The sequence below is a fragment of the Gastrolobium bilobum genome, unplaced genomic scaffold (genome assembly GCF_033153095.1).
Source record: "Gastrolobium bilobum isolate Gb01-03AN ecotype WA unplaced genomic scaffold, APGP_CSIRO_Gbil_v1 utg16668, whole genome shotgun sequence".
Lineage (NCBI taxonomy): Eukaryota > Viridiplantae > Streptophyta > Magnoliopsida > Fabales > Fabaceae > Gastrolobium > Gastrolobium bilobum.
In genome coordinates this window covers 136,063-154,920 of record NW_026898163.1, presented here as the reverse complement: position 1 = coordinate 154,920, position 18,858 = coordinate 136,063, and the positions used below count along the sequence as shown (strand labels likewise).

Sequence of the window (18,858 nt, the reverse complement as noted above, 5' to 3'; positions counted from 1 at the left end):
TATGACGAAAATCAATTAAACCCAATTAAAATCTAGAATTCTGATTTAACCCAAAAGACCTTTATTTAATTCAAATAAATCATAAAAATATCACCCAAGAGTAATAAATAAGTGTAACAAAATATGTGTTATCAGTAATCTGTCTGAGGAAGGAGAAAATGACCCTACTTAGGTTATGGAAGATGATGGTGAGGATGACGATGATGAAAATATTGCAGTGGAAGATCAACTTCTTGCTGAGGATGCTAGCGCTTCAGACAACGATGATGAATGTGGTATTCCTGAAACTCAAATCCTAGAATATAATGTTGTGGGGGAGTCTCATGTCCAGGAACATGATAACGTCGCGTCCACTCAGTTACCGCCAATATCGGAAGGTAAGTAAGTTAATGGACTGAAAATATACATTTATATTTATCAAATTTTTTGGTTTTAATGTTTAATTTCGTACTTGCAGGGGACGATATTGTTCCATTTTGGAAAGAAATTCCACATTACACATACATTAATTGGGATCATCCGAGGGAACAAGATTCTTTCCATGACGGTTCAAGTTCTGGCTCAGCCTCAGGTTCAATTAATGGTCCATGGAAAATAGGTAACAAGTTGTATGTTAAGCAAGAATTTGAATAAAAAAGAGGCGCAAATGGAAATCAAGGGAAACCTAATGAAAGAGCATCAAGAAGCGATCGTACTTGAGAGCACGCCTACCAAATTAAGTATGAAATGTTGTAAGTATGAACAGGGTTGCCCGTGGAGGGTTAGGGTAATAAAACCAACGTACAGTGAAAAATGGGAGGTTACTAAATGGGGTGGAGACCACAATTGCTTGAATGATCATATTTCTCAGGGTCATAGACAGCTTGATGCTGATGTGATTGCTTCACTCGTACTAGGTATGTTATTTGATTATTTTGTCAAGGAAATCGAATTTATAGTTAGGGTTAAGGTTTAATGTCTAACTACAATATGATTGTTAGGAATGATACGAGAGGAGCCATCAGTGTCAATTTCACTTGTTCAGGAGAGGATCACACATGCGTATACTTTCAAAGTTTCTTACAGAAAGGCATGGTATGCAAAACAAAAAGCAATTGCGATCATGTATGGTGATTGGGAGGGGTCTTATGCATTTTTTCCTAGGTGGTGTGAATATATGCTTCGCTTTTCTCCAGGTTCTATTTATAATATTCATACAGATGATTATTTTGTTGCCCACCGACTGGTACGTGAAAAACGAGTGTTTGATCGCATTTTTTGGACTTATAGACAATGTTGCGAGGCTTTCAATTTTTGCAAACCAGTAATTCAAATCGATGGCACTCATTTATATGGAAAGTATAAAGGGAAATCATTGATTGCCACAGCTCAAGATGGAAATGCTGAATGTTTGCCATTAGCATTTGCAATTGTTGAAGGCGAGACTTTGGAAGCATGGCAGTACTTCCTCGATAACATTCGTCGTCATGTCATGCAAAAGCAAAACATATGTCTCATTTCAGATCGGCATCGAAGTATATTATCTGCTGTGGAGAATCATCGTGGTTGGCAGCCACCACATGCCCAACATGTGTTTTGCCTTCGCCATATTGCAAGTAATTTTAATCAAAAGTTTCAGAATGAAAAATTGAAGAAGACGATTATGAATTTGGGTATGTTTTGGTCTCTTTTGTATGATGTTTAGGATTATTATTCATTGCAACAAATTATTAAATATTTTTCTCTTTTCAGGTTATACTCCTTCTAAGGTTGATTTCGATATAGCCTTTGCAAAATTTCGTGACATTAGTCCCGAGATTGCAGATTGGATTGATCAGATTCCAAAGGAAAAGTGGACAAGGGCATATGATGTCGATGGACTTAGATATGGCCATATGACAACAAACTTGTCTGAATCCGTTAACCGGGTTTTGAAGGGTGCAAGAAACATGCCAATAACTGGTTTGGTTAAGCATACATACATCAGGCTAGTTCATTATTTTGTGGAAAGAGGTCAAGCAGCTACAACACAACTTCATGCTTCACATCGTCATTGCAAAAATATAGTTGAATCGATGAAGTTTAATGAGTCCCTTGCAACAGGTCACAATGTGCGTACATACAATGTTGATGAAACTGTATTTGAAGTTGACGAGGGTTATGAGAGGTCGTATTCTGTCAACCTTCCAGAGAGAGGAGCAATAGGTGTAAACCTGGTCCACGCCCATATCTGCAACAGTATATGACACCCACCCATGTCTGATCTGCGTGGGTCAGTAATCTCGCACAATAGTCTAAACAAATGTGCGAGAACAGCAGATACCCAACTGTATTGACCAATGTCATCAAAATCTCCTGCAAGCAACGCAATGTAGCGACATCCGACGACGCTACCTCCAGATTTGTCGCACAGAAGCCATGATCCTAACATACGCGCAATGTGTGCCTTAGTAAAAAATATAACTTGTTGTGGATCCGCAGCACCTGCACCCAAATGCGTGTAATGTCTGTCTAAATATGAGAGTTTGACATCCCCGTACGGCTGCTCTGAAACGAGCGGGGCGTGACCAAGCACCTCATCGCACAGGACTCGCCAGTTCATGGATGTAGCACCCGTAACCACTTTCCCATCAGTCGGCAATCCCAATATAGCCGTAACATCCTGCAACGTAATAGTCATCTCGCCCTGCGTCATGTGGAACGTGTGTGTCTCTGGTTGCCACCTCTCCACCAGAGCACTGATCAGCATGGGATCAATCTGAAATAAATGCAGACATTTATTATCAAAATAAACTTGCTTAAGCATACACTAAGTTTTTCACATTTATTATTAAATTAAAAGTCATATGATCGGTACTTTCATATATGCGTAGCATGAACATGCCGCATGCATGCGACATGTAGGAAGCCAGCTTGCTGAAATAGTCTGCCACGACATCGGGAATATCATCAGGAGATGGCCCCCCTGCATCTTTCCACGTCTAGTCTTGCACTAGCGACACTTCTCCTCGTTCCACACAACCTGTGAAACATGTGTGCGTTGCGTGCGCTTCCTAAGTACGTCCCACCTGTATGGTCCTGGAAGCACGTGAGTCCTGGGATCTCGCCCTGAGCCTCAGTATCGGATGTAGACCGAGGTGACTCCGACGATGACGAGTCAGCCATAATAGTGTACTATACACAATAATAAATTAATTGGTTTCATTAATATATTCAAAAGTCATTACATTAATTACATGTGTTACAACAATTAACTAATTACATGTGTTACAAAAAATATTAATTTACATGTGTTAAAAAAAATTTAATTACTTGTGTTACAAAAAATATTTAATTACATGTGTTACAAAAAAATATTAATTTACATGTGTTAACAAAAATATTAAATTACATTACCTACAAAAAATATTTAATTAAATCTGTACAATATTCCTAGTTCACTAATATATTCCACAGTCACTACAGTCACTATTGTATTCCACAGTCACTATTATATTCCTAAGTCACTATTATATTCCTAGGGTTTAAGACACTACTTTAACATATTTCTAGATCACTATAATAACATATTTCTATATCACTATAATATTATATTTTAAAAATTAATAAAACAGATATGAAAACTTACTTGTTCAACAGGGCTTCGCCGCGCAAAATGCTCCACAAATAATCTAGAGAGAAGGCATACCAACTTTAGAGAGAATTTAGAGAGAAGGTGTGAGATGGAAAAATGAAATTTTTGGGGTTTTTATAGGCCAAGCAATTCACGCCTGGTTTGGGCGTGAATTGTCACGCCTACTTTGGGCGTGAACTGTCCCGCCCATTTTGGGTGTGAATGACTGCAATAAATTTGCACATAGTTTTCAAATTGCAACCTATTCGTAATTAATTAGTAAAAGTGTAATATTTTAATTTTTTTGCCAAAAATAAAGTCATATACTTATAAATATTTAATTGAATTCGATAACAAAATACCATTTGCGGAAAAGCAAATGCAGTTTAGCCAACGACATTGTAGCAGCATCCCTGGCTAGCAAGCAGATCCAACGATACCATAGCTATAGAATGCGAATACAAAATATTTAATGTAACCTTACTTAATGAATGGTCAGGAGCTTAATCCTCGTCATCCCCTACATTGTAAAATATATCAAAATATATTTATAGTAGCTTCGCTGAGTCTATAAATTGCATTATTAACTGATATGAAGCTCTCTAACGTAATTAAATTTACCAAAATAATCCACATTCTATCCTAACTTGTAGTCATAATATGATGGAGTATTTCTAACCTGACCTTTTTATTGAATCTAAAAGCATATGGGATGGAGATTCGTGCTTCACACCTCACTGGTTGAAAATTTATTATTTATTAACTATGAAAGAAAGCTGGGACCAGTGGCGAAACCACTAGTTACTTAGCCCGAGCCAAGTCACCTGCTAACTTTTAAAAATAATATAGATCTTTTTAAAAAAAATATGGTACACTTGTAGTATATATTTGTTAACTTTTTAAAAATAATACAGCAATGTTACTGGTAAAATTCTATCCGATTGGATTTTTTGGTATTGGCTGAGTTTTTTTTCTACTAAATTCCGTTAAGAATATAAAAATATATATTGCTCAAATCAGAAGAACATGGAACAAATGGAAGAAGGCCATGATTAGTAATTAAAATCAATAATGCCTTTCAATTTGAAAGCAAATTTTCAGTTGGGAGTATGATCTCACATTCGTGCATTGCAAATTGGTGATTGGCAATTAATATTATTTTGATTTTGCAGATAATAATGCTTAGATTAGAAGCAACAAAAATATGATGGACAACTTTGCTGCTAAAGGAAGTGTGACCCAACTTGCTAATAATATTTCTATCCCTAGCTAAGTAAAACCTAAAAAAGGATGATTTTAATCTTCAAACGCATCTTCTGATTGTTCTTGGTAACTGATAACCCACTTTCATCCTTTCGTTGCACGTAATGTTATTCTGTCAATCTTAGACACTCACATTAATTACGAGACACCGTTATTTAAATATTTTAATGCAACTACAAAGTCTTAGTTATTATCATAATATAATATATTTTTATGCAAAAAGTTCAAAAAACCCCATATGGTTTTGCTTTGAATCACTTAAATCATTATGATTTTTTTTTAATCACTAATTCAAATTCATCCCCATATTTTTAATCACTTAAACCCCATATTTATAATCCCCTTATGATTTTTTTCATCCAAATTCATCCATAATATTTTTAAAAACTTAACTAATATGTCTATTTTACCCTAGTTAAAAAAAGAAAATAGACTTATAACAAAACAAAAAAAAGACCAAATATATTGAAAACTTATAACACTTAAAAAAATTAAAAATAAAAAAACAAAAATAGAAGAAGAAAAATCGAATAAGTTTAAATCAAAAAGAATAAAATAAACTAAGGTGAAAAAGACAAGAAAAAAAATCAATATGATGGAAACTTAGTGTTCTAAATGTTCAAAAGAACCAAATCAATCCATAACCAAATTGTTCCACATTTAAAAATCAATTTTTTTTTAAAAAACCGATTTCATACGAAATTGTATTTTATTTTATAAACTGATTATTTACCAAACTATAAAAATAATTAGTTATCCATGATTATTCATAACCAAATTACTCTACTTTCTCCCTAGCATCTTTTCTAAGAAAATGCAAGACTTTGGAAAGTGTAGGAAGAGACAAGGAATTATACTATGAAAGTCTTTTGTCAAATTTACAGTTTTATATTGTTTTCGAAATAAAAAAAATGAAGAAATTAACGAAAAGATAAGGATAAATACATAATTGTCATGGCAGAAGTAACTTAAAGAGGAAGAGAAAAATAAAATAAAATAAAAAATGAAGAATTGCAGTTTGTTGCTTGAATTGTAAAATCAGAATGTTGTGATGACTGAGAGGTAAAAATAGGAGGTAAGGATATTCCAATTCAAAACAATATTTGGCAATTGTCTATTTGCTTGAGCGTCGAAGATTTTATCTAAATATAAGAATATTCTAATTCAGTAAGAATGTAATTAATGAGTAATATATATTCAAATCACAGTTCCGATTGATAACTGATTTATGCTTCACAATTAATTTTGATTTTAAACTGATTTTGAATTAAAATTAATTCTAAATCAAAGCCGATTATGAACCATAAACTGATTTTGGAACCGATTTCAAACCAGTTTGAAAAATTAAAAATCAATTTTAAAAAAAAAAATTGATTTGGTTTGAAAACCAAACCGTTTAAAATCGATTCAGTTTGATTTTTGTCAAAATTGGTTATAAAATGAATATCCTAATAACAGTAGTATAAAAGACTAAAAGTAAAAATAAAATAGAACTAGTCTAAAATAGAAAATAAACTGAAGATAAAAAAAAAATAGAAGAATAAATAAGACTAAACAAAAAAGAAAAAAAAATAAAGGACAAAAAATAGAACAAAAATAACACCAAATATGTTGAAAATTTTCAACACTAATTTCTTTTTTTGTCTAATTTTGTCTTCCATATTTTTAACAATAATAGAAAAAATTAAAAGTAAATATATATATATATATATAATAAAAAAGATCAAACATATATGAATTAAAAATAAGAAGATAGTTTGAAGATAAAAAGAAAAGAAGAAAAAATAAAATTAAACATGTTGAAAAGTTTGAGTTCAATTAGATTTTCTCTTATTCATAATTTTCTTCTTTTTGATTTAGAGTGTTTTCATTCTTTTCAATTTTATTCTTTTCTTGTCATTGTTGTAAGTTTTAACACATTTGATTTTATTTTTTATTTTATTTTATTTTTCAATTTTATTTTGACCTGAGTTTATTTTAATTTTTTGATTAAGACAGTTTTAATTTTTTTCTTATATTTTTCATTTTTTATTTTTTATTTTCTATAGGTATTATAAGTTTTCAATATATTTGCGTTTATATCTTTTATTTTGTTTTAGTTTTTGTTGTTAGTCTATTTTTTTTTCTAAGAAAGGTAATATAGGCAAATTAATTTAGTTTCTAACTGTATTGAGGATATGTTTGGATGAAAAAAATTATAAGGAGGTAAATGATTAAAAAAAACATAAAAGTATAAGTGATTCAAAACAAAATCATATGGAATTTTTGAACTTTCCCTATTTTTATTTATGCTTTTCAACTCGTTTATGTAAAGGAGATTCTTTAATTTTTTTGTATCTAATTTATATATATATATATATATATATATATATATATATATATATATATATATAAGACACTAGTTAAGAAATCAAAATAAAAACATTAAATAAAACGCAAAGGCTTTTTTCTAATCTTATACACTCGTTAACAACTTTTTTTAATTTTCTCTTTTATATTTATTTATAAATTCTTAATCAAAGAAATAATTAGTTATATTAAAAAAAGTAGAGACCAAATTGAAAAATCTCCTTTGAATAAAAGTATTGAATAGTATAAATAAATTAATATAATTAATCCTGTATATCCAAAAAATAGACTGTCTCTGTTCACGAAGCTCTTTAGTTTAGTAGCAGTATAGTAGTCAATTAATATAAATTCACAAACAAAGCATATTGTTACCAATTTTAAGTGACATTTGAATTAAATTAATTATTAAAAGAAGGGTTTGGTGTTTGTCATTTTAAATGACATAAGTTATGTCATTTTAAGAGAGAGATAGACATAAGAACTGAAAATCATGGAAGAGAAAGTAGGTGGTTTTTTGTTTAATTTAAATTTTAAATAAAAAATATTTTCTTGTTTCTATCTCTCACTTAAAATGACATAACTTTATATCATTTAAAATGACAAACACTTTTCTCTAAAAGAATCTTGAAACTTGAAAGAGCGTAATTTGAGAGTTAGAGCGGGTGACACTGAAAGTTATACATATGCCATATGTGGCGCAGTTGGTTGAGATGCTCACTTGAACGGTGACATGAGATAAATTCAAGGGATAGAATACTATGGTTATTTTTTTTATTTTTTTCCCATGACTATTCTATTTATTTATTTACAATATTATTAGATCAGAATCTTAATTAATATTTTGTTTTCTCTCATTTTAAAAATAAGTAGAAGAGGCATAAAAATATATACATAATATCATATCTCTAAATTTATTTCCAAAATATGTATTTTGTTTAACATTTTATTTATTTTTAGTTCTTTTTTATTAATTCATGATCTTGATTATTCATTTAAGGGCTCGAGTGATGTTTCTTATATATCCACACTACCCAAAAGGATAAAGAACTTGTATAAATATGAAGCTTGTTAGAGAGATATAATTAAAAAATAATTATGGATTTTCACTTAAAAGTTTAAGTTGTTGGGTTGAATTAGTTGCTTTATATCAAAGTTTTCGTGACCACAAGTTTGATACATTGTCCATCCTTGAAGGGCTCTTGTGTGAGGACTGTATTAAAGAGAGAATATATAAAAATCATTCATGGACTTTCACTTGACAACTTGAGTTTTTAGTTGAGACGATTGTTTAACAAAATTAATCTCCATTTTACCTTTCAAATTAACACTTCTTGTTCATTCACTCCTATTGTATGAAAAACCAAATAACCACGAGATGGATCTCCAACATTTATCAAATAAAGTTTAATTGTTGATTTCCTGACCCTTTTCATGGTTTCCTCTTCTACCGCGTTCTGAAATTATTGCAACTATAAAGAGTGGGTGGATTGTTCACCCAAAATGCTATTCTCTCAACTGATTAAATTTGTGCCAAACAACGCAAAAAAAACAAAAAAATGTGCCTCAAATGAAACTAATCAGTACTTACAATTTACAAATCTGCCTCAGCTAGCTAAATGTTATCCTCTAACTAATTGTTCTTAAATTATGTCCTTCTCCTTGCAAATGAATTTAGATATCTGAAAAGTTATTGCCATGGTTAGGCATTATTAGTTGATTTAGATGTGATAATGAAAAGGTTTGAACTTTTTTTTCACATACAAGTTTGACTTACTTATCTTGTTAAATAATAATTTATAAAATATGAATTTTTTTTGGATATAGCTTATATTTCACGTACTAACGAAGATTTTTGTTGTGAAACTCATAAAGACCTAGTACTGTTATGGGCCTTTGATTCATCCATCTACCCACTTTTTTTTTTTGGTTATTCTCTCCCAAATATCTATCTATTCGAACTTATTTCTAAAAATGAAGTACATACTCCTGCAGTACAAAGATATATTCACTGGGCTTAACCGTCATCTTCCAGGAATAAAATTACGCAAGCAATCAAAAAAAAAAATGTGGGTCTAATATTATATCTTGATTCAAAATTTAAGTATATGCTTTCTCTTTATACAATCTTTAATTATTATTTTTTAATTAATATGAAATTTTATTATTTATCATTCACATTTTAAGATTAATTGCAAGAAGATGAGAAAGTATAAGCGAGAGAAATTGGAGGGAGAATATTCTAGAAATTGCTTAATGCATTACTCATGCTCAATGTACATATTTAATCATAAGAGACTGGATCGAAACAAACAACAAACGAAATTACAAGAGAGCAATTAAAAATAAAAGAAAAGATGCTTTAGGTATGGATCAGCTCACATTTATGGCTGCTCACAGTCTTTCAAATAGTTGGGCCTCTTCCCAAGCTTCTTTTGGTCCGGTGGGATTAATGCTCCGACCCATTAAATCAATCCACTCTAATCTTTTTTATACCATTTTTTTTAATAGACCAATTATATCAGGTTTTGGATTGTGCCTTTCTATCCTTCTCCGAAATTATGACTCTTAGGATATGTTTGGTGCATAGTATAGGATAAAGTTTGATAGTATAAGACTTAATTGTATAAAGCCTGGTTAAATTTTAATACTTTCCATCAATTGGTATGGTATTGTATAAGATAATATCCTTCAATATTTTAAAAATTAATATATTAAATAAATTATTTTAATATATTAATATTGAAATGATATATTGGTTCTTGAGAATTGTACTTGTAAGCAATATTAATACATCAACCCCTTATCAAGCCTAATCCCACCCCCTTAGGGCCTGTTTGGTGTGACATGTAAGGCATGATATTATAAGCTTATACTATACGTTATGACATTTTTAGTTGTTTGGTGTGACCACCGTATAGTATAAGCTTATACAGCATAATCTCTTAATACATCAAAATGATGTATAACTTAATCCGGCCTAAGGGTGAGGGATAAGACTTGATAAGTGATTGATGTATTAACATCGTTGACCAATGTAATTCTCAAAAATTAATATATTATTTGATATTAATCTATTAAAATAAAAATATTTTTCAATATATTAATTTTAAAATATTGAATCTTTTTATTTTAATAAAAATTAATTTATATTTTGGACACACTGATCAATAAATTTTTATAAAAATTAATATCATATGCCATTTTTTGAAGAATTATATAAATTTTTTATTAAAGGATATTTTTATTAAAAATAATTATTTTTATCATATATAGTATTATACAGTGCATTTATACAATATATTATTTTATACAATACAGTGCCAAACGCTTGATAGTATTAAAATTCAATCAGGTCTTATACAATCAGGCCTTATACTATCAGGTCTTATACTATCAGGCTTTATCCTATACTATGCACCAAACATGCCCTTAGGCCGGATTAAGTTATACATCATTTTGATGTATTAAGGGGTTCTGATGTATAAGCTTATACTATACGATGGTCACACCAAACAACTGAAAATGTCATAACGTATAATGATATTAGATTTTGATCCCTGAAGATGCAGAACGGGTCAAGTTGAGCAAATATTTCTTTTACCACCTACGTTGCCAAGCCACGTACACTCAAACCCTACGATGCACGGACACTGACACGAGACACGTGACACAATACGACACGACACGCCGACACATTAATTCTAAAAAATGGCATATTCGACACGTTGGGACATGTTTTGATATTAAATAATATTTTCAATATGTAAAATATAATTTATTTAATACATTTAACAGACCATAATAAGTCATATAATCAATCAAATATTCAATTTTTATAACATAAATATAAAAAAATTCATACCTGGTTAATTTTTCATGTCAAATTTTATAACAGAAAAATATTGATTTATAAATAATTTTTTTTTATTTTTAGTTAATAAAAAAAATTAAGAAAAAAAAACGGATCGGAGCGTTAACCATGTGTCGGAAAAAATTGACTGCGTGTCGAAAAAACGTGTCAAAGAGTTGACTACGTGTCCCAAAATATTGATCGCGTGTTGAAGCATGTTGGTGTCTGCCACGGTGCGACACACAATTTTTCAAAAAAATGCCGTGCCGGGGTACCAGAGCTCAAACCAACATAATAAAATGAGTTTTGATAATTAATCTCTATAACCTAATTCCTTTCTGTGTACCCACACGAGATTTGCAGACCACGATATTTGTGATATAAGATAGCAATTTACTCTTATTTTTCCAAAAAAAAAAAAATTTGGTAAAATCTGTATTGCTTAATAATAACTAATTCCATAAACAAGATTTGCACAACCAAATGAACTTCATTTCAATATTTGAACAACTAATTAACTCTTTTGTATATTATAATTTTGATCTTTAATTATAATAAAAGTATTTGCTACTATATTATAAAATATTAAATTATTATTTTAATAGTTAAAATTTTCAAGTAGAAAGATAATTTTAATAATTTCTAAACATATAAAATATATTATTTAATAAATAAAAATGAAGCATATATGTTACTTTTAAGTTTTAACTATAAATAAATAAATTCTTATCGGCAAGTGTCCACATCTAGTGCACCCAAAATTAGGTAACGAAGCTAACCACATGGTTACCCAGAAACGGTTGGGTCTATTTCAATCGGCAACTTTATAACCTGCATGTGGTCGCAATTAATTTTAACTCATTAGAAGCTTGAGAGGGTAGTTGAGCATTATCTAGCCCGAAAATTTCTTAGCTAAATATACCCTTATTATATTCACTCAAATTATTGTTTAATACGTATAAAGATAATTTTTTTAAAAAATAAGTATATATTACTTACATAACTTTACATATATCAAATGATAATTTGTGGAGATATATAAAATCTTTAATATAGCCTCACTAAACAGCTTAAACTTTTGGATTGAATTGATTCTTTATATGGTATCAGAGCCTCGGTGTATCGAGCTCGATCCTCACCGCCTCCACTTTCTTTCTAGTGCAATTTCTTTATTCGCACAGGTAGGTAGGCCTGTATATTGTTGGGCTCGTATTGAGATATATAAAATCATTAATGTAACTTCACCCGACTCGTGTTAGATATATAAAATGATTAATGTAACCTCCCCTCAACATCTTAAACTTTTAAGTTAAATTAGTTCTTTAAATAATTCAAGAGTTTATAGTAAACCCGGCCCACAATGCCTAACATTCTCCCGAAAACAATGTTTTGAGTACTCACTATCGTGACTACACTGTCAACTGCCAACTACCAAGTATCTGTATGTATGGTATTATCTATAAATAGTCAAGCTTGGATCATTGCTATGCATATCAAATTCACAATAATAACTTCAAAGCTCCTATAAGTTCTAATTCTGTGTTTCTTAACAATGGCTAGCTCAATGGTCATCAAGGTTGCTTGCTTGGCAATGATGTGCATTGTTTTGGGTGTAACACTAACCCATGCTGTTCCCACTTGTGGCCAGGTGACAAGCACTGTAACACCATGCGTTTCGTATCTAATTGGAAGCGGTAGTGCAGTCCCTGCACCATGCTGCAATGGGGTTAGGACCTTAAACAACCAAGCCAAAACCACACCTGATCGTCAAGCTGTTTGTAGATGCCTCAAACCAATTGCTAAGAACATTGGTGGATTGAATCCTGAGAAACTTGCTAGCCTCCCTGGCAAGTGTGGAGTTAACTTTCCCTACAAGATCACTGCCTCCATTGATTGCAACAAGTATGTATATAGATACTTATATATACATTATATATGGGGAATGATCCGTTTACAAAATTTTACAAATTACACTATCTTCTCCCGGGAGAACATAATGAAACCTAGTGTTCTCCCGGGAGAAGATAATGTAGTTTGTAAAAATTTGTAAACAAAAAAGTTTGTAAATATAATCTGCCCCTATATATTGTTGTTCAAAAATGTTTGTCATTTTATATTATATAATTTTGTGTCATTTTAAATAAAATTTTGGTATATGTTTGTTGACCTTTTATATTATCTCTCCTCTTGGCAAAATTAGGAGAAGTGAGAAAGAAAGAATATTATAAAAAAAAGAGAATATAAAAAATCAACAAATATGCACCAAAATACAGTGATTTTACTTAAAATGACATAAAATTATGTTATTTAAACTGATAATTTTTTTTTTTTAATATAAATTTTTCATCATCATGCATGTGTTAATTAGTTAACAAAGATATTAACCTTTTTTTTAATTTGATTGCCAATTGCAGGATCAAGTGAGGAGCTTACGTACGTGAGGGGGCATTGTGCTCGCTTACTAAGTACTTACTCAGTGGCAAGAGATAATAAGGAAGGTGGCTGCTCCTAGATGTGTGTGTCGATCCTCAGTTATAGATTACATGTCTAAGATGTGGTTTTGAAATTTCCATTTAATTATTATGAACTCTTATATATATAATAGCAGTTAAAAATATTATTGATTTTCTCCTGCTTACAAATATTTGCTACTTGTTTTGTTACAAAAATCTGCGCTGCTTTTTTTACACGCGTGCAACGTTGCATTTCTAACCATTTTCACTTCACCTCTTTTATCAAAGGGACTCTTAATTACTAGTGAGGCAAATTCTTAATTAGCCCTACTTATTATAGAAACTCCGTTCAGCATAAAATATAATAGGGAAATATTACTCTCATTTTCTCTCATTTCGATTTTCGCACCCCACTTTTTTTTTCTTTTTCTTTTTTCTTGTAATGGTGGGACTCACTCATTTTCTCTCTACCACGTAAGATAACTATCTTATGTGGAAGGAGATTAATAAAACTCAATATAATATGCATTGCCACATATGCGAGATATGGATAGAATACGAAATCGAAATGTGAATACAGTAATGTATAAAAATGATATAATACAACAAAACTTAAATATAATATGAAGATAGTATTAACATAAAAACAATTAAAATAAAGACATTAATGTTTCACAAATCAACTTTAGTCATTAAAAACATAATAAAATATGTATATAATATATTTAAGAGAATATAATTTCTCATGTTACATAAGACAATTTGTCTCTTTGCAATATATAAAAAAATATGTGAGATCTACTAAAGAAAAGAGTGAGAATAAGAACAAGCGGGTCAAACCCATTTTTTATGTAGTATTAGACAAAATTACTTTATGTAACTTGAGAGACTATAATTCCTATATTTAATCATTGTGATATTCTCTATGTTAGATATATTAATTATATAGTCCAACAATAGTATCTTCACATACAAGCCTAACAAGTAAAAGCATACTTATTTGAGTCCATATGAGCTGAAACCCAATAACTTCTATTATCTCTAGGTTTTTTATACTGGAGGTAACACTGTTAACCATTCAAAACTAATTTAATATCTGGTTACCAAAAAAAAAAACTAACTTAATATCTCTTGGTGTAATACTTTAAGGGCTCGTTGGATGGACAAGATAGGATAAGGGTAGGATATGATATGAGGCTGATAAGGGTAGGATATGATATGGGGCTGATAAGCCTATATCATGTCATATGTTTGATGAGCACCTGATTAGCAATCTGATAAGATTGTGTAGAAGGAGAAAAGAGAAAGAAAAAACAAAATATAATGCAATAAATACAAATATATTGGGTAGCGTGGAGATATATTGGGTAGCGTGGGGATATATTGGGTATCTAATATTGGTATCATATCCTGTTGAATCCTAACCCAGCTCCCCCAATAGGATAAGAAATAATGCATTGGATAGGATAAAATGAGACAATAGGATAAGCTAATCATATCCTATTGACCCACCAAACAAGAGATAAAAATAAGATATGATAAGTTATCTCATCCTATCTTCTTTATCATGTGCTCCAAACAGACCCTAAACACCTCTAAACTCTTCCCTCTCAAACTCATTAGCTCCAACACTCGTACCACAGGTCTTTATCTCTATATCCGTACCTAATGTCTACATTTCACGCTCTCTGACAATTGGGAAACGACAGTTGCTAACCATTGCTTTGATTTACTTTCCTTTCATTGAAGTTTGTAAAAACTACATCATGATATTTTATATTTTTGGGACTTAATTTGCTGCATGGCCATATACCGGTATCTTATTTTATCACCGTGCTTCATTGGAGAATCATGTACGCACACCATTATCAATGTTTGTGGGTAAACAATTTTGACACTTAACGTCGTTAGTTCTTCTCATAGTTCCATCCTTATAGCCCGCCTAAGATAGGTGGTTTATATGTAACTTTCAATACCTTTTTTTATCTAACGGTTAACATCATCTAATGAGTTTCTTTACTTAAAAAAGAAAAATAATAGAAAAGAAAGAAAACTAAAAATGAAAAGGCATTCAAACTAAATATTTTTTGGAATTTATCATTCCTAGCTATAATAAATTAATCATAGCCCGTTTTGCTGTTTGCATTGCTTCAGTTTTAAAGAAAAAAATATATTCAAACTAAATAAATTATTTTCCTTATGTTAGAAATACAATCGATTCTATTTTGATAGAAGAACCAAACAAGTCAATTGGTTTGATTTAGTTGGATACTTGGATTCATTTTGAGTATTTTTTTTTTTTTTTGTCTAAGCACTTTTCCTTAAAACATTTCATTCCAAGCTTCATAATTGCTTTTCATAATACTAATGATGTATCCCAGTAATCATTTTAACAATTCTCGTAACACTTAATTAAAAAATTAAATTAAATAATTATATAGTTAATATATTAAAATTATAAAAAAAAGTATTTAATACTTTCTTCATTTAAGAATGAAGAGAATTATTAGGAAAATTAATTCAATATATATATATATATATATATATATATATATATATATATATATATAGTCATGAATGAGATGAAACCTGGGATAATACAATGGAATGACATAAATTGCACATCTCAATTATGTTATGGATATAAATAATTAAAAATCATGTTAGGTTCGAACAAGGAATAGCAAAAACTCATGTACCAAAAAAAATAAAAAAGGAATAGCAAAAAATCCAAGGTCAGCCAAGGCCCTCGCCAACTCAAGTCAACATTAAAAAACATCTCAAAGCCCATTAGTCCTTTTATAGAACAAATCTTATTTATCAGATCACCAACACTCGACCCGGTTATCTTGAGACCTTCTGGTTTGTGGGTCTTTCCAAAAATATCTTCAATTCTTTAGGAGAATTGAAAATTTAGTATATTCTTTATTAAAATTGAAAAAAAAATTGACTTTATTTATTTTATCCACTTATTTGTGATTAATCTCACCCAAATTTTATTTTTCTTATTTTTAATAAAGTAACACCTATTCATGTAATAAAGAAGATATGCTCCCCTTCCCCACCCAGCTGCAGTGGGATTATGTTTATGATGTCAAAAAAAAAGTTTGTTCAATAATGCTGACATAAATATTGGATTATCTCACAATTATTGGATTAATTTAATATTTTTTGGGATAAAAAATAATTTAATATACTATTGATTAGTGTTTCTTTTTTTTCTTACGATGTGATGACTATCTTACGTTGCATTTTCTATCTAGCAGGATCATTTTCCTTCCAATATTTTGTTCATTCAAAACAATTTATCAAATATAGAATATCTCTTTCCATATTTTCAATTGTAACTAAAATAACATAGTGTTTAGCCACGGCCAACCGCGACAAACCGTACTAAAAAGCAATGGCTAAGAAAAAATTTCATAGTTTGACTAACGTGATTATATAGAGCATTTCAATAATTTACTCATTTTTTTTACAATTACTTTAGCCACAATTTTTATTTAGCATTTCAAAATATAGCATTGACTAATGAACTGGTAACATTTATTTCGCCACAATTTTTATTAAGTTAAACAAGCTAAATTGTTTTGTCTACTACGTACAATAGAAAACATGCCTAATTGTGTCAAAAATTCTGTTTAACCACATTTGTAATCTTGGTTACTTATATGAGATTACTTTTCTAATTAAAAAATATTACAAATTCTACTCATTTTATTCTATTAAAGCAAAAAGTACAAAAATAGTTCAAAGAGAAAATAGTCCATATAGTAAGAGTTAGACGTGAATCAAATCACCATATTTTATTTTGGATATTTATATCACAAAAGAGTTAATACAAATTAACCTTTGAGGAACACATATTACATAATAAGCTACTAATCAAACAAAAGTTGTGCCAATAATGGTGGGTATAGTCACGGGTCACATACATTCTGGGTGTGACCTCGATCCGGGTTAAATTTAACAAATTATACTTATTATATATAATTATATAATTAATTATAATTTGGCTCGGACTACAATTTATAATTTAGCCCTATCTAAAATTTAAAATTTTTTAATAAGAGATTTGGGTAAATTGTATTAGGTTATGTATTCAATTTTCACTTGTATAAAAAAATATTTTTTAAAAAATTAAAAAATATTTAATAAAATTATAACTCTTCTTGGTATTGCCGGCTCAAGTGCTCTGTATTTAATATAATTTAAATATATTATGATATGAACTAACTAAAATTAAGAAAAATAAATATACATATAATTTTTTGGCCCGAGCTCAAATTGAAGTCCGGCTCCGCCACTGGGTATAGTTGGCTAAAAGTTTGGTTCACACTCCACAAAGATGTGGATTCAAACCCTGCAGTCCGTTCTAAGAATATTTTGTTGGTAAGTAATATGTAATCTCTCTCAGAAATTCTTAAAATGGTTGGGGATCTTTCCTGACCCTAGTGGGGGGTACCAATGTCTAACTTCACTTAAACTTTTCAATCTCAAAACAAAAATAATTCACCTCATAGATTTTTCGAAGCATTTAGCAGATACACTAGCGATAGTATGTTCAACCATTTATATTAAATAATCATGTGATAGTATGTTTGATGTACTGTGAAAAAAGAAAAATTCTTTAGCATAATTCAAAAATTCTTCAACAGTTCCATAATAGTGGGATGATAAATAAATTTTAAAAGTTAAAAAGCATGTACAATAAATAAAATAATAGTATTAATAACCCACAGAAAGCATTAAAATTGCAATTAGCATGTAGTTATATAATAATTTTCACGGGAATGATCTTCTTGAAAGTGTATATAACACATTAATTAGATTTGCATCCCTAAACCAATGGGATTGATTTAAGTGATACAAGTTTGATTCAGTTTAAGTAAGGTTTTGGATTCAAGTCCTTGTGAATGCAAAAAATTTCTTTTGAAAGAGTTATCCCTAAAATGATGTGAATGTTTCCGACTAGAACATGATTACTTCCTGTTGAGGATACATATAGTTTATAAAAAAAAAAAAAAATTACATTCCTAAACCGAATAGAAGAGAATTGATAACTTACCTTCAAGTTTGATTAGAGAACAACTTTAGAAGCTCTCAGAAAAAAGAAAAAAAAAAAAACCTTGAATAAAAAATGTTTTCACAACTTTTAACAATTACCAACAACACAATAGGCTAAAATATTATTTGTAACTCGAAAATAATCAATGAACAAAGGTTATGATAAAATAGAGAAGTTAGTCAATGACTCTATTTCATCGTCCTACTTAGCACTTTACACACTCTTTCCACCCAACAAAGTGGACAAGTAAAGAAAATCTACAGTCATTTTCTTAATCTGAAAT

The 18,858-nt window shown here is 29.9% G+C and overlaps 3 protein-coding genes across 3 annotated transcripts; 2 read left to right on the top strand and 1 right to left on the bottom strand.

Annotated features, from left to right (window-relative positions):
* The first annotated feature begins 646 nt into the window (after positions 1-646).
* LOC133313386 (uncharacterized) lies at positions 647-2,110 on the top strand. Its single transcript, XM_061514747.1, has 4 exons — positions 647-896; positions 981-1,595; positions 1,732-1,966; positions 2,083-2,110. Exons 1-4 carry the CDS (start codon positions 647-649, stop codon positions 2,108-2,110), a joined length of 1,128 nt encoding a protein of 375 aa, XP_061370731.1.
* A 27-nt stretch (positions 2,111-2,137) lies between these two features.
* On the bottom strand, positions 2,138-2,917 carry LOC133313385 (serine/threonine-protein phosphatase 7 long form homolog). The gene is made up of 2 exons (XM_061514746.1): positions 2,864-2,917; positions 2,138-2,737 (listed from the first exon to the last, which is right to left on the bottom strand). Exons 1-2 carry the CDS (start codon positions 2,915-2,917, stop codon positions 2,138-2,140), a joined length of 654 nt encoding a protein of 217 aa, XP_061370730.1.
* A 9,689-nt stretch (positions 2,918-12,606) lies between these two features.
* Positions 12,607-13,495, top strand: LOC133313384 (non-specific lipid-transfer protein 1-like). Its single transcript, XM_061514745.1, has 2 exons — positions 12,607-12,960; positions 13,469-13,495. The coding sequence occupies exons 1-2, from the start codon at positions 12,607-12,609 to the stop codon at positions 13,493-13,495; spliced, it is 381 nt and encodes a 126-aa protein (XP_061370729.1).
* Positions 13,496-18,858: the final 5,363 nt, after the last annotated feature.

Coding starts and splice junctions, on each gene's coding strand:
- LOC133313384 (XM_061514745.1), top strand. CDS start 12,607: ATGGCTAGCTCAATGGTCATCAAGGTTGCTTGCTTGGCAATGATGTGC. Junction 12,961..13,468: donor CCATTGATTGCAACAAGTAT/GTATATAGATAC, acceptor TGCCAATTGCAG/GATCAAGTGAGGAGCTTACG.
- LOC133313385 (XM_061514746.1), bottom strand. CDS start 2,917: ATGTCGTGGCAGACTATTTCAGCAAGCTGGCTTCCTACATGTCGCATG. Junction 2,738..2,863: donor CTACATGTCGCATGCATGCG/GCATGTTCATGC, acceptor CATTTATTTCAG/ATTGATCCCATGCTGATCAG.
- LOC133313386 (XM_061514747.1), top strand. CDS start 647: ATGGAAATCAAGGGAAACCTAATGAAAGAGCATCAAGAAGCGATCGTA. Junction 1,596..1,731: donor TTGCCTTCGCCATATTGCAA/GTAATTTTAATC, acceptor TTCTCTTTTCAG/GTTATACTCCTTCTAAGGTT. Junction 1,967..2,082: donor GTTAAGCATACATACATCAG/GCTAGTTCATTA, acceptor CCCTTGCAACAG/GTCACAATGTGCGTACATAC.